The 13,162-nt window shown below is 40.8% G+C and overlaps 1 protein-coding gene across 7 annotated transcripts in view; it reads left to right on the top strand.

The window, feature by feature from the left end:
* LOC129775988 (nephrin) overlaps positions 1-13,162 on the top strand; it is a 497,623-nt gene that overhangs the window by 427,920 nt on the left and 56,541 nt on the right. For all 7 annotated transcript variants that reach the window (XM_055781308.1, XM_055781311.1, XM_055781310.1 and 4 more), the window contains exons 8-9: positions 542-675; positions 1,555-1,714. In XM_055781308.1, the coding sequence (XP_055637283.1) occupies positions 542-675; positions 1,555-1,714 (294 nt within the window). The remainder of the gene's footprint in view (positions 1-541; positions 676-1,554; positions 1,715-13,162) is intronic.

The raw sequence follows: 13,162 nt of genomic DNA, 5'->3' as shown, positions 1-13,162 counted from the left end.
TACCAGATTTGGAAAATCAAGCGTGCAGCAGAAATAACGGATCGAAATTTTTTCGAATGATCAACGAAAACCTCATATCACTAAATTTCAAATTAGTTTTTTTTTCTCGAAATCAAAAAATGTCACATAGTCCTGTCTGAATTAACACCGACCTTCTGAGATGAAGTTTGGAGAATGTCCTTTGCTTCACTTCTGACTCATTCATAGGAAAGAAAAAAAAGTAAGAATAAAAAAAGAGAACAATACAATCGATCGCATTTTTCCCAGTTACTCTGTAACTGGTGTTGTACATTTTTCATAAACATATCAAAAGTTCTGGAAAACAATTTGATATAACATGCATCACACTGCACTGAAAGCGAACTGAATTTATTTTGATAGTGGAATCAAAGTCAACTTTCATTCAAGTATGTTATTTAAATTTTTTCCAACCATTTCCTACTGATTTTTCCAATAACATCACCATTAGCTAGGGAACAGCCGCGCTGTATGAAAATCAATGAAGTGTATATTAAAACTCTTGAACCTTTTTATTCCGCAGACGTTCCCGTCGTGTCGCTCGAGTACGGCACCAACTACAACAACACTTCGTCGATCCGGGAGGGCGCTGACGTCTACTTCGAGTGCAACATCAAGTCAAACCCGTGGGTGTACAAAGTTATCTGGCGACATCAGGTAAATTGCGTTACAAAACATCGTGCCTGTACGTGTTTGAATGCGTATGTGGGGGAGCTTGTAGAGTATGTGTGCCATTAGAGTGCTGTTTTATGACAACACTTCTGAAGCAATACCCTCCACCCCCTCGATGCAGTAACACAACACACCTTACGTAGCGAAAAATAAATTAATCCAGCTGCTCCGTGTGGTGTCGTGATAAAGCAACTGCCTTTTTTACAGTTTTCCAGAAGGGTTTCGTGCACTCTTAGTTCAGGGTGAAAGAGATTCACCGCGACAATTTTTTTTGGCCAAAACACCGGAGGCTACAATAATGCTCATATCCTCTATGCTTAACGGATATCGTTCGGTTTTATGATGGCAAGCAGTGTTCCGTTCCTTCCGCATTGAACAATTAAGGGAAATTGTTTTGATTTCCCGCTTAAAATAACATATATTAGACGATGGTTGTAGCAAAGAAAACTTATTCATTGCTTTGGTGACCGATTGATCAAAGTTTGAATTTAATCTAATCATTCTATAAAACCATTCTAATCATCCCGAAACGGACCCAAACATCCGCCGTGAAGGATAAAGATGTAGATTAAGTGTGTCTCTGGAATCAAACGTTTAATCGATGGTTACCGCAATTATCTTGTTTTTTATGCCTAGCTGCATCTTTTCGGGTGGAGGCTCTGCTCCTCACCACGTATACATTATTAAGTATAAACGAATCGCTAAAATTCTCCATTATCCTATTATAAAACACGACCCCGACATCTTCCTCTTCATACAAACCGGTTTACGTGCAATTGGGCCGTTATGATTATGATGTTTGTTACGGATTCTGGTGGTGTTTCGGATCCGGACTTACTCTACTAATTCGTTTTTCACTTTCAGGGAAATGAGCTACTCAGCAATCCTTCGGAGGGGATAATCGTGTCCAACCAGAGCCTGGTGCTGCAGAATGTGAGCCGCTCGAGGGCCGGTATTTACACTTGCGTGGGCAGCAACCGAGAGGGCGATGGCGAGAGTAATCCGGTTCATCTGGATATCAAGTGTAAGTTTGGGGCGTTTAATTGGGTTGCGGGAAGCGTGTAAACCATTGTTTTTATTCTGCTACCCTTTTCTCGGGACAAACAAAATTTTGTAGGTTCCGGTCGAGAATTCTACAGATTGCCTGTGTTTGCAAAGAATGCGAAGTACAGCTTTTGTGGACGAAAATATGAGTATAATTTAGGGTATTTTGTACTAGAAATAATCACGAATACATTATTAATGATCAATTCCTGAATACGAAGATTTCCATAGTCTTAAGTTAGGGGGAAAAATCTATTATTTTGACGCCAATTTCAGTACTTAATTCAGCAGAGTAAGAATGATTCGCTTCCATTTAGTTCGATTATTTGTTTCCATTTCGGAGGAATCATTACTCCACTCTTACAGTAACCTACGTTCATATTGGTAAAATAATGGGACAGTCGATTTTCACAAGATTCTTGGGCGAATTTCTCACCGGCAAAATCATAGACAGGAACATATGGTATTCACTTGGTGCCAGGTCCGGACAATGGAATTGATGCATCAGAACCTTTTAACTAAGTGGCCGGAGCTTTTGGAAAGTCGCAATCAATTTGTGTTGTCTGAAATTGTCCTGGCCAATCTAATCATACACAGAGTGAATCCTACCTGACCGATAATCCTTGCTTGGCCACCATTCGCGTCGGATCAAGGCGTTTCGACCACAATAGTTTTCGCTGATGATAAATCATACTTTTGAGATATAAAAGTTATTAATATTTAATTCTATTTTTGAGTATGACTTTTTAACAGTACATTTAAAACGTTATTTTTCCTAGAAAGTTCGTTAATTTTTCAACAACTTTGTCAAACAAAAATCTGGGTTTAGAATTTCAATTTTTTTGAAAAAAAACAGAAAGTGGGTTATATCTATGGTATAACCGCAATGGTGACGTAGGGCTATCGTTGATTCAGTGATCCTTTGTTTGAAGTTGAATCGGAATCCATTGTGAATGAATAAATAAATGAATATTTGGGGGACTTCGAAAACGAGAGCGTTACGTTGGAGGTACAAGGTTTTATGCATGCAATATTGGATATGAAAATATCCTACTGATGGGGAAGAATAATCTTCAGAAGCTATCCTGTTAATTGCGATTGATTGAAAAATCACAAAACCAAATGTATTTGGTCACAGAGTTACATGGATAGAAAACATTCAAATAAACTCTTTCACATGAATGTATTTTTAAATTCCCAGAGGAACTGGCAGATTATTTTCAGTAACGATTAGATATTTCCACATTTCCCTCGATACTGGAATTCCCAGAGGAACTGGCAGATTATTTTCCGGATCTTTCTCGATGCTGAATGGCATCCAAACGGAAAGAAGTCCGCGCGTGTGTGTGTGTGTGTGTAGCGGCTGCTTCGAGATCTTTCCGGGGAACCGTTTGTGGCATCACTCTCCTCCAGATGGATTCGTGTCTGGCCTAAGGTGCACAAACAGGCTCTTGGTGACACCGTTCATCCGCGCTTTCATGATAAACGAAGAGCTTTACCACAACAGCGACAACATGCTCCAATCGCTGTTCAATTAGAACTGAGTGGATTTCCGAGCGGCGCTCGCTTATATACCGATTGGTGATTTCAATAGCCTGTTTTGAAAGCAATTTTAAGACTATTGAAACAAGTTTTTGGATCAAAATGTAACAAGTATTGAACGCGTAGACATTTTATCTTTCGAATGAAGTGTTTATCATACCATTTCGTTCAGTTGTTTAGGAGCTATTAACGCTCAAAATCTCGGTCTCCGGCGTAACGCTTTCGTTTTCGAAACTTTGATTTTACACCCCGGTATAGAAATGAAAGACGTAGTCCTACGTCAAAAAAGCTCAATGATTTTGAATACGTCCTTTTGAAAAATTAGTCGTAATTTAAATTGCTCATTTGATAATGAAAATTATGATTTTAGGTAGTACCATCACGAGTATCAAATTTCTAAAACATCGGAGAGGGTCGAGTCTGCGCCAACTGATGAGGTGGAATTGCTCTATATCTAGATCTGAAAGTTAATCCAATTAAATCCTTACTTGAGTATCCTTAATAAACTGTCATACTCGATATCATAGTTACATGATAACCTCGAACAATTAATCGAAGGCGTGGGAGTTTTTTTTCGGAATTTCTTGTCATTAAAAATCATGTCATGCATAAAATTTTGCATTTGATGGAAGGGTGGGAATGATTCAAGCAATGGATTTTTTTTTTAAACTAAAGGGTGTGTCACATCAAATTGCATCAAGGAAATAACGCTGTAGAAATTTGCCCAGTAGACCGATTCTTTTGAAAATTTTAGACAGTAAAATAAAAACTATTGAATAACTTTTGGCATTTTCTTTTTATTCATACTTCGAGCCCAAGCCCGTATGCTCGCACCTTCCTCTTTACCCCGTCCATAAGGTTCTGTACAACGTCAGGTTGTAGTTTTTTTTGAACAGAAATCCATTTTCTCTTGAAATCCGCCTCCGATTTGACAACTTTTGGGTTCTTCCGGAGGGCCTGCTTCATAATCGCCCAATATTTCTCTATTGGGGTTCATTTCCTTTGGCACGAAGGTGACCCCGTTGGCTTCATACCACTCCAACACGTCCTTTGAACAGTGGCACGAAGCGAGATCCGGCCAGAAGATGGTCGGGCCCTCGTGCTGCTTCAATAGTGGTAGTAAGTGCTTCTGTAGGCACTCCTTAAGGTAAACCTGCCCGTTTACCGTGCCGGTCATCACGAAGGAGGCGCTCCGCTTTCCGCAAGAGCAGATCGCTTGCCACACCATGTACTTTTTGGCAAACTTGGATAGTTTCTGCTTGCGAATATCCTCCGGAACGCTGAATTTGTCCTCTGCGGAGAAGAACAACAGGCCCGGCAGCTGACGAAAGTCCGCTTTGACGTAGGTTTCGTCGTCCATTACCAGGCAATGCGGCTTCGTCAGCATTTCGGTGTACAGCTTCCGGGCTCGCGTCTTCCCCACCGTGTTTTGCCTTTCGTCGCGGTTAGGAGCCTTCTGAACCTTGTATGTACGCAGGCCCTCCCGCTGCTTGGTCCGCTGGACGAATGAACTTGACAAATTCAGCTTATTGGCGACATCCCGGACCGAACTTCTCGGATCACGTCTAAACTGCTTAACTACACGCTTGTGATCTTTTTCACTGACGGAGCATCCATTTTTGCCGTTCTTCACCTTCCGGTCGGTGGTTAGGTTCTCGAAGTATCGTTTTAGTACTCTGCTGACCGTGGATTGGACGATTCCCAGCATCTTACCGATGTCCCGATGTGACAACTCCGGATTCTCGAAATGAGTGTAGAAGAATAATTCACGACGCTCTTTTTCGTTCGACGACATTTTTCCAAATTTACGAAAAATTGACAGTGGAGCATGGCCAACGTGATCTATACACTCTTATATAGCGAAAGCGAAAGCTGAAGATATAATTCCTAAAAATTAAATTTCTACAGCGTTTTTTCCGTGATGCAATTTGATGTGACACACCCTTTAGCAGTGCTCTTTTCGCACTGCCAGTTTCAAACAAGTTACATAAAATCTTTACTCCCTTCAAAAAACTCGTACTTACACATCAGAACAAGCAAAACAAAGCATAAGACTGCTTATTGGCTGACACAATACCTATGTAGTGCGATGAAATACATATCAAAGATCGAAAAAAAAACTGGGTTCGAAAAAAAATCCTTTTCATATGGTCGGTGTTCAGTCAGTTAGGACAATGTAACAAAATAAAAAAAACAATTAATGGTAATAAAAAGGGTACGAAATCTTCGAAGATGATAAATGAAAATCGACTTCGACTAGAACTACTTCGGCATTCGCCGTCAACATCATTTAAATTGAGTGGAAAATGAATTGACGAGCGTTGAGAGCGAGGATGACAATGGTCAATGGTTATTCTAATTGATGTGACTGATGCATACAAATCTGCCTCTTCATTCAACCTGACTTCAATCCACACTTCTACTCCCCCTGACATGAATCTTGTTACCCGCGTACACAATCTTATTTTTACATCTATAAATAGTGAAACGAAAACTTTATTTATGATAAAAAAAAGTAGTTACGCCTGCAATGGACAGTTTATTGTCTACCCACCGTGAACTGAAACCAACGAACTCAGACAGTTATCAAGTATGCTATGAAGGTGCTCGCGTTAGTATTTTTAAATAGCGGGTAAAATGGCGTTTAGTTTGGGAAGAATTCTAAACAAAATTTTAGTTCACTTTGTCTCCGAGTTGGATTTTGTGAAAAAAAAAAACATACAGAAAAATGGGTTTATATCAACAAAATTCACAAATTTGTCAGTGTTTCTGAACACAACACTGCACGCTTTTTTATACGTGTGAGTAATTTTTGTGTTCGATACAAAAAAATCTAGCTCTGGTACATCTACTAGTATCTAGTCAAACCACGTTGAACTTAAACATCGACCCATGCATACGTGATACATGAGAGACAGAGAGAAACGAATTCATTTTGGGGAAAATGACTACAATATGCATTCACGTCCACTAGGCGGGGAAGAATGAAATGCGATAGTCGAGTCGTACAATGAGATAGCAACTAAACACCCGAATGACTGTTGAGTCATTTTGACGGAGAAACTACTGGAAGAAGCCAAAACTCATTTCTAATTGAGTACGAAGGAAAATTTCTTCATAGTCCGCCGACTATCCCCAGTTGAGTATGCCTTGGTTCAGTCAGAGTGTTCCAAGTACACATAGCCAGTTGTAAAACCCTATTGGTTGACCTTGTAGATATTTTTTGACGTAGGACTGCGTCTTTCTTTAAGGGCGCCAAATCAGAAGACAGGTCACCTTTTTATGAAATAAAGTTAACATTAATAACTATTTTATCGCGAACGGATTTTGGCGATTTACACACCAAACGAATCGAAAATTCCCCAAGATTTGTTTATTATGCTATATATTATAATCCCGTGGTGTTAAATTGATGAAAACTAGAAGCATTTCCATTTTCCCATACATTTGTTCTGCTAATTTGTGAGCTTCTCCACCCGTGCTGTCAATAACGAGCAATTTACGAACAACGAAGGGGAATGATTTAAAGTCTCCGTGAACGAAGAAAAGAAGAAGATTAAGAACGAAGGAGAATATTTGGCTATAGCATAAATCTTGTATCTCGCTGAGGCAAACTTTCAGTATCGTTCTAGATACGAAACAATGAACATCACTAGTTCCGCCTTGTTTTGCGTCATCACATGTCTTCGTTTCGGATTGAGCTGTGGACGTGACCAAATGACTTACTCGCTGATGTCTGTGGCATTGCAATCATTACATCGAATTGATGCCATTCCATTAAGGTTCTGAACTACACAATTGTGTGGGGAATAAAATAATTGGTCTGGAATTTTGTGTATGATTTGGTGTCGCATGACAGTAGCAAATCTATGTCCACCAAGAATGAAAGCTAAGCTAATCAAGACCGGAAATATTAATAGAAAGGGCTTCTGTTGAGCAGAGCGTAAAGCGGAGATAAGTGTGTGTGTATATTTAGTTGCTTCAAGCCATCGATATAAGGCTTTGTGTGCGTACGTGCGTGCTTCATAACCCATATGTACAAATAGCACATCTTTGCTTCGCTGAAACCCCATTTGTATCTGCTCACGTGTGCATTGGTCCTGTCGCGATGCAACAATCATCTAATATTTTGATGCTATGATGGACGATTGTTTGGTGGTGGAGTCTCGCTTGAGCAGCCTTCGTGTTTTTTTAATGCGTTTTGAATCGCTCATCGTTTCCTCGTTTCCGAGTACACATTTGACTTCGGCTGAAATTGCGTATCTTTCAATCAGTTCACACATGTTTGATTAGCTCGGTTTTATTTTTCGGCTTTTTCTTCGGTTCGAGTGCAGTATGAGTGTGGGACATTTTTAAAAAAGTATTTTACTGTCGATGATTTTTTTTACGTGGGACTACGTCTAACCGGAGTATATGTGGGGTAATATGAAAACCTAAACACAGAACATGCAGGAAAAATTGAAAGATTCCTAATGCTTATAACTCGAACATTTCTAACTGGATTGGAAAGATGTTTGCATCAATTGATAGGGAATATTTCTACGCATTTATCGCAATTAATATAATGTTATTTTTCATTAGATAAACAATTGAATAACTGTAAAATGTTAAGCGTTATCTAATCGCCCTAACTACCTCGTTTTGATTGGCCCGTTTTACGGTTTCCTCAACACAGCCATCATAACCAAGCAGTCTTGGGGAAATCAGCATTTCAAATACATGGAAGTATGGAAGTATAAGTATATGTTCTCACCGAAATGTGTTCCCTAACACAGACTTCAAAACCAAGTAGTGTTGGAGAATTCGGCATTGCAAATACATGAAAGTCGGGGGTATTTTTGTTTCGGCTGAAATGTGTTTTCCTACCACAGACTTCAAATTCATGGAGCGTGAGAAAATTAGCATTGCACACAGACTTCAGAATCAAGGTGTCTCGGGGTGTTGTCATTGCAAATTCATGCAGGTCGGAGGTATTTTTGTTCCGACTGAAATGTATTTCCTTAAAACAAGCTTGGAATCCAAGGAGCGTGGGGAAATTGGCATTAAAATTCATGCAAGTCGGAGGCATTTTTTTCCGAATGAAATATGTTCCCTAACACAGATTTCAAATCCATGGAGCATGGGGAAATTGGAATTGCGATTTCATGCAAGTCGGGGGTATTTTTGTTCCGACTGAAATGTGTTTCCCCAACACAGTTTTCAGCACCATGGTATCGGGGGGATTTGGCCTTGCCAATTCATGCAGGCTTGGGGTATTTTTCTTCCGACTGAAATTTGTTTCATTAACACAGACTGTAAATTGAAGGAGCGTGGAGAAATTGGCATTGCAAACACATGCAAGTCGGGATAATTTTTGTTTCGGCTGAAATGTATTTCCCCAACACAGATTTCAGAACCAAGGTGTCTGAGGAAATTGGCATGGTCGGCCCATTCATGCATGTCGGGGGTATTTTTGTTCCGACTGAAATGTGTTCTGGGGAAATCGGCATTGCAAATGCATGCAAGTCCCACGTCAACCTTGCGGTTGTATCATAGATATAACCCACCCATTTTGTTCTTTGCCTGCTTCAAGCGACAGCTGTGTGTAGCCTTGTGTGCGTGGCATATTCGACGCCTGCTTAGGTAGCATCGAGGAGATACAATTCTGCACTCGGTGTAATCGTTCTATATTACTAAATTAAATATTCGCTTAGATCATTGGGTATTGTGGGTTGTGCCTATGGGATAAGAGAGAATTAGAGCAATGTCACTCCCACAGATTTACCCCTTTATAAATTAAAATTATATCTTAATTTAACAAACCAATTCTTTTTACACAGCACTTAACGAGACAATATTCGGTAGTCTGGAGTACTTTTGTATCATCAAGTAATAGTTGTTATGAACGAACCTGGCCGAGCGACCTAGGGCATTTTCTTTGATTTTAAATAAAACACTACTTGTTCCATTAACAGGAAGCACCAACCGTCCTTCCGCGTAGCTGATGATCCACTCCTTTTATTTTTCTGATTCATCTTAACGAAACCTAATGTATCCTAATTCCTACCGACTGACTATTCAGGTAGAGTTGGTTCAATCTATTACCTACTTTGTTTATAATGAACAAAACGAACTTACGATAAGGTCCCCGCTATCGTAACACCAAAACATAAACAAAACTCTATCGTAAAACTAGACCTATGATTCACACGATCCACAAACAAGGATCGTCAAGAGAGATGTATTTATTTATTCGGGATCTACCCGAGCCTATCATAAAATGTATTCTATGATTCACACGATCCGCACAAAGGATTGTGCGATAAAGATATGTTTATTTTTCCTCGATCGGTCCCTATCACAAACATGGGTAAACAAATCCGTCTCTTGTTATGAGGTCGCTGCAGTTATAATAATAGTTATAGTTATAGTTATAGTTATAGTTATAGTTATAGTTATAGTTATAGTTATAGTTATAGTTATAGTTATAGTTATAGTTATAGTTATAGTTATAGTTATAGTTATAGTTATAGTTATAGTTATAGTTATAGTTATAGTTATAGTTATAGTTATAGTTATAGTTATAGTTATAGTTATAGTTATAGTTATAGTTATAGTTATAGTTATAGTTATAGTTATAGTTATAGTTATAGTTATAGTTATAGTTATAGTTATAGTTATAGTTATAGTTATAGTTATAGTTATAGTTATAGTTATAGTTATAGTTATAGTTATAGTTATAGTTATAGTTATAGTTATAGTTATAGTTATAGTTATAGTTATAGTTATAGTTATAGTTATAGTTATAGTTATAGTTATAGTTATAGTTATAGTTATAGTTATAGTTATAGTTATAGTTATACTTTTTTTTTTTTTTTTTTTTTTGGTGAAGAAGGTGGAGATCTTCATAGACACCCAGTCGCCATGTTGACTGGGTAGTGTGAGATTCTTACTCACTAAAACCACCTCCTATGCGCCTTGCCTTTCCCCCCCCGGAACCACCGTTTGGTATTACTTCGGGAGGAGGCTGTGCTCATGCACTCATCTCTATGAATTGCTACTTCTTTGTTCTTCTCTCCATCTTCGTTGGAGCATCGTGAGTATTTTGGTAATAGCAGAATTAACCGCATTCCACGTGCTCTCTTTTTCGCACATTCGTTGAACAACGTTTCCAGCGTTCACATCTGGGCTGATCTCCCGGTACATTTGTTCTCTTTCTTGGACAAAGCGAGGACAGTAGAAAACCACGTGCTCCGGCGTTTCCTCTATTCCATCACACTCAGGGCAAAACGGTGAACTTGCATGGCCGAATCTGTGCAAGTACCGTCTAAAGCAACCATGTCCGGATAAGAATTGCGTCAAGTGGAAATTGACTTCACCGTGCTTTCTTTGTACCCAATTGATTATATTTGGGATCAGTCTGTGGGTCCATCTACCGTTAGGGGTGCTGTTCCACTCCTGCTGCCACTTCCTCATGGAGTCGGCTCTTGCTGTTACTCGAGCTGCTCTATTGCTCTGTGTGCTTGTCGTTCTCAGATTGTAGCACACACTATCTTCGCTCAGAGTGATTTCGATGGGAACCAATCCGGCTATGACACATACCGCCTCCGCAGATATCGTTTTATAGGCACTGGCTACTCTCATCGCCGTCATCCGGTAAGTTCTGTTCAACAGTCTACGGTTTTGTTGTAATTTAAGCGCTGCTGTCCAAGCCGGACCACCGTATCGCAATATCGAAGTGGCTACACTGGCCAGAAGGCGCCTCTTACTACTGCTTGGCCCTGCATTATTGGGCATTATCCTAGCAAACGCCGTGGAAACTTTAGCCGCTTTTTCACACGCGTATTTCACGTGGCTCTTAAAATTGAGTCGGTCGTCTATTATAACACCCAGGTATTTAAGTTCGCGTTTGGAGACGATAGTATGCGCCCCAACTGTTATTTCTGCCTGCTGTACTGCTCTGTGGTTGCTGATTATCACCATTTCTGTTTTGTGGTGTGCGATCCTCAGTTTAGCATCGTTCATCCAATCTTCAACAGTTTGTATTGCCTCAGTAGCCAACATTTCTACCTCCTCTCGGGACTTGCCTGTTACCGTCAAGGATATATCGTCGGCGAAGCCGGTAATCACTACACCCTGCGGAAGCTTCAACCTCAGCACTTCATCGTACATTCCATTCCATAGTGTTGGACCCAAGATGGAACCCTGTGGGACACCCGCTGTTATGTTAAATGACTCCTGTCCCATGTCTGTGTCATAAATCAAAACTCGGTTCTCGAAATAGCTTTTCAGGATCTTACAAACATAGTTTGGTACCGTCAGTCTGTGCAACGCTTCGGCGATAGCTTCCCAGCTGGCACTGTTGAACGCATTTTTTACGTCGACCGTAATTACTGCGCAAAATCGATTTCCACGTTTTTTCTGCTTCAACACTTTTTCAGCTGCTTCGACAACTGACAAGATGGCATCCACCGTAGATTTATTTTTCCGAAATCCGAACTGCATCCTCGAGAGTCCGTGTTCACTTTCTGTGCATCTCGACAGCCTGTTGAGGATGATCTTCTCTAACAGTTTCCCAAGGGTATCAAGGAGGCAAATCGGTCTATACGAGGATGGATCCCCTGGTGGCTTCCCTGGTTTTGGCAGTAGCACCAGTCTCTGCTTCTTCCACATGTCTGGAAAGTACCCCTCATCCAGGCACTTTTGCAGCGTTGCCCTGAAAATGTCAGAGTTCGCTTGTATTGCGGCTTTAACCGCCACATTTGGGATTCCGTCGGGGCCAGGTGTTTTGTTGACTTTTAATTTTCTTGCTGCCGTAATCAGCTCCTCTGTTGACACTCTCTCGACGCGTTCTTCATCATCGCCATATGGCGTTGCTGGCCAGGTAATCGGATCATGCTTCGGGAAGAGACCTTCTACGATTTTCTTCAGCTTATCCGGACAGCTTTCACGGGGCATCGATGGGCCTCTGATTTTGGCCATCACTACCCTATATGCTGTGCCCCAAGGGTTCGCATCGGCATCGCGACATAACTCTTTGAAGCAGTTTCTCTTGCTGGATCTGATTTCGTGCTTAAGGGCGGCTTTTGCCGTTTTGAATAATTCTCTACGCTCTATTCTTTCGCTAGTAGTTCTAGCCCTCTGCATTCTCCTTCTCGCTCGGAGACAGTCCGAGCGAAGGGAGTTAATCACCTCGTTCCACCAATAAACTGGGCAGCGTTCGTTTTTCGGTGTTCTTTTTCTCGGCATGGCGACGTCACATGCTCTCACCATTATACTTGTCAATTCACTGGCGCTCGTGTTATTGACTGATCGTTCCTCTCGGAGTGCTTCCAGGAAGAGATTTTTGTCGAATTCCTTCGACTTCCATCTTCGACCCTCTGTTCTCATTATTCGTCTTTTTACTAAGTTCTGGCTGCCGACGGTATAGCGAATTGCTTGGTGGTCGCTGTGAGTATAATCATCACACACTCTCCAATTAATGTTTGATGCCAGTGTCGGACTGCAAAATGTGACATCAATAATTGATTCTCGACCATCTCTATGGAAGGTGCTGGTGCAACCTTCATTGGCCAGTCTCACATTCAGCTTTGCCAGAGCTTCCAGCAGACTAAAGCCCCTCGTGTTGGTAAATCTGCTACCCCATTCCACTGCCCAGGCATTGAAGTCTCCGCCGATGACTATAGGGCTCCTTCCTACGAGATCTTCGGTTAGATTGTGGAGCATCTGATCAAACTGCTCTATCGTCCATCTCGGGGGGGCATAGCAGCTACATACGAAGATTCCATTTATTTTGGCTATCACGAACCCTTCATATGCGTTGGATACCACTTCCTGGATGGGGTATCTTCCCGTTGTCTTCACTGCAGCTATTCTAGCTTTGTCGGTCACCCAGTTTCCGTTATCT

This window comes from Toxorhynchites rutilus, chromosome 3 (assembly GCF_029784135.1).
Source record: "Toxorhynchites rutilus septentrionalis strain SRP chromosome 3, ASM2978413v1, whole genome shotgun sequence".
Taxonomy (NCBI): domain Eukaryota; kingdom Metazoa; phylum Arthropoda; class Insecta; order Diptera; family Culicidae; genus Toxorhynchites; species Toxorhynchites rutilus.
Note: the sequence above shows the minus strand (reverse complement) of the source record. Positions and strands in the feature narration are given on the sequence as shown.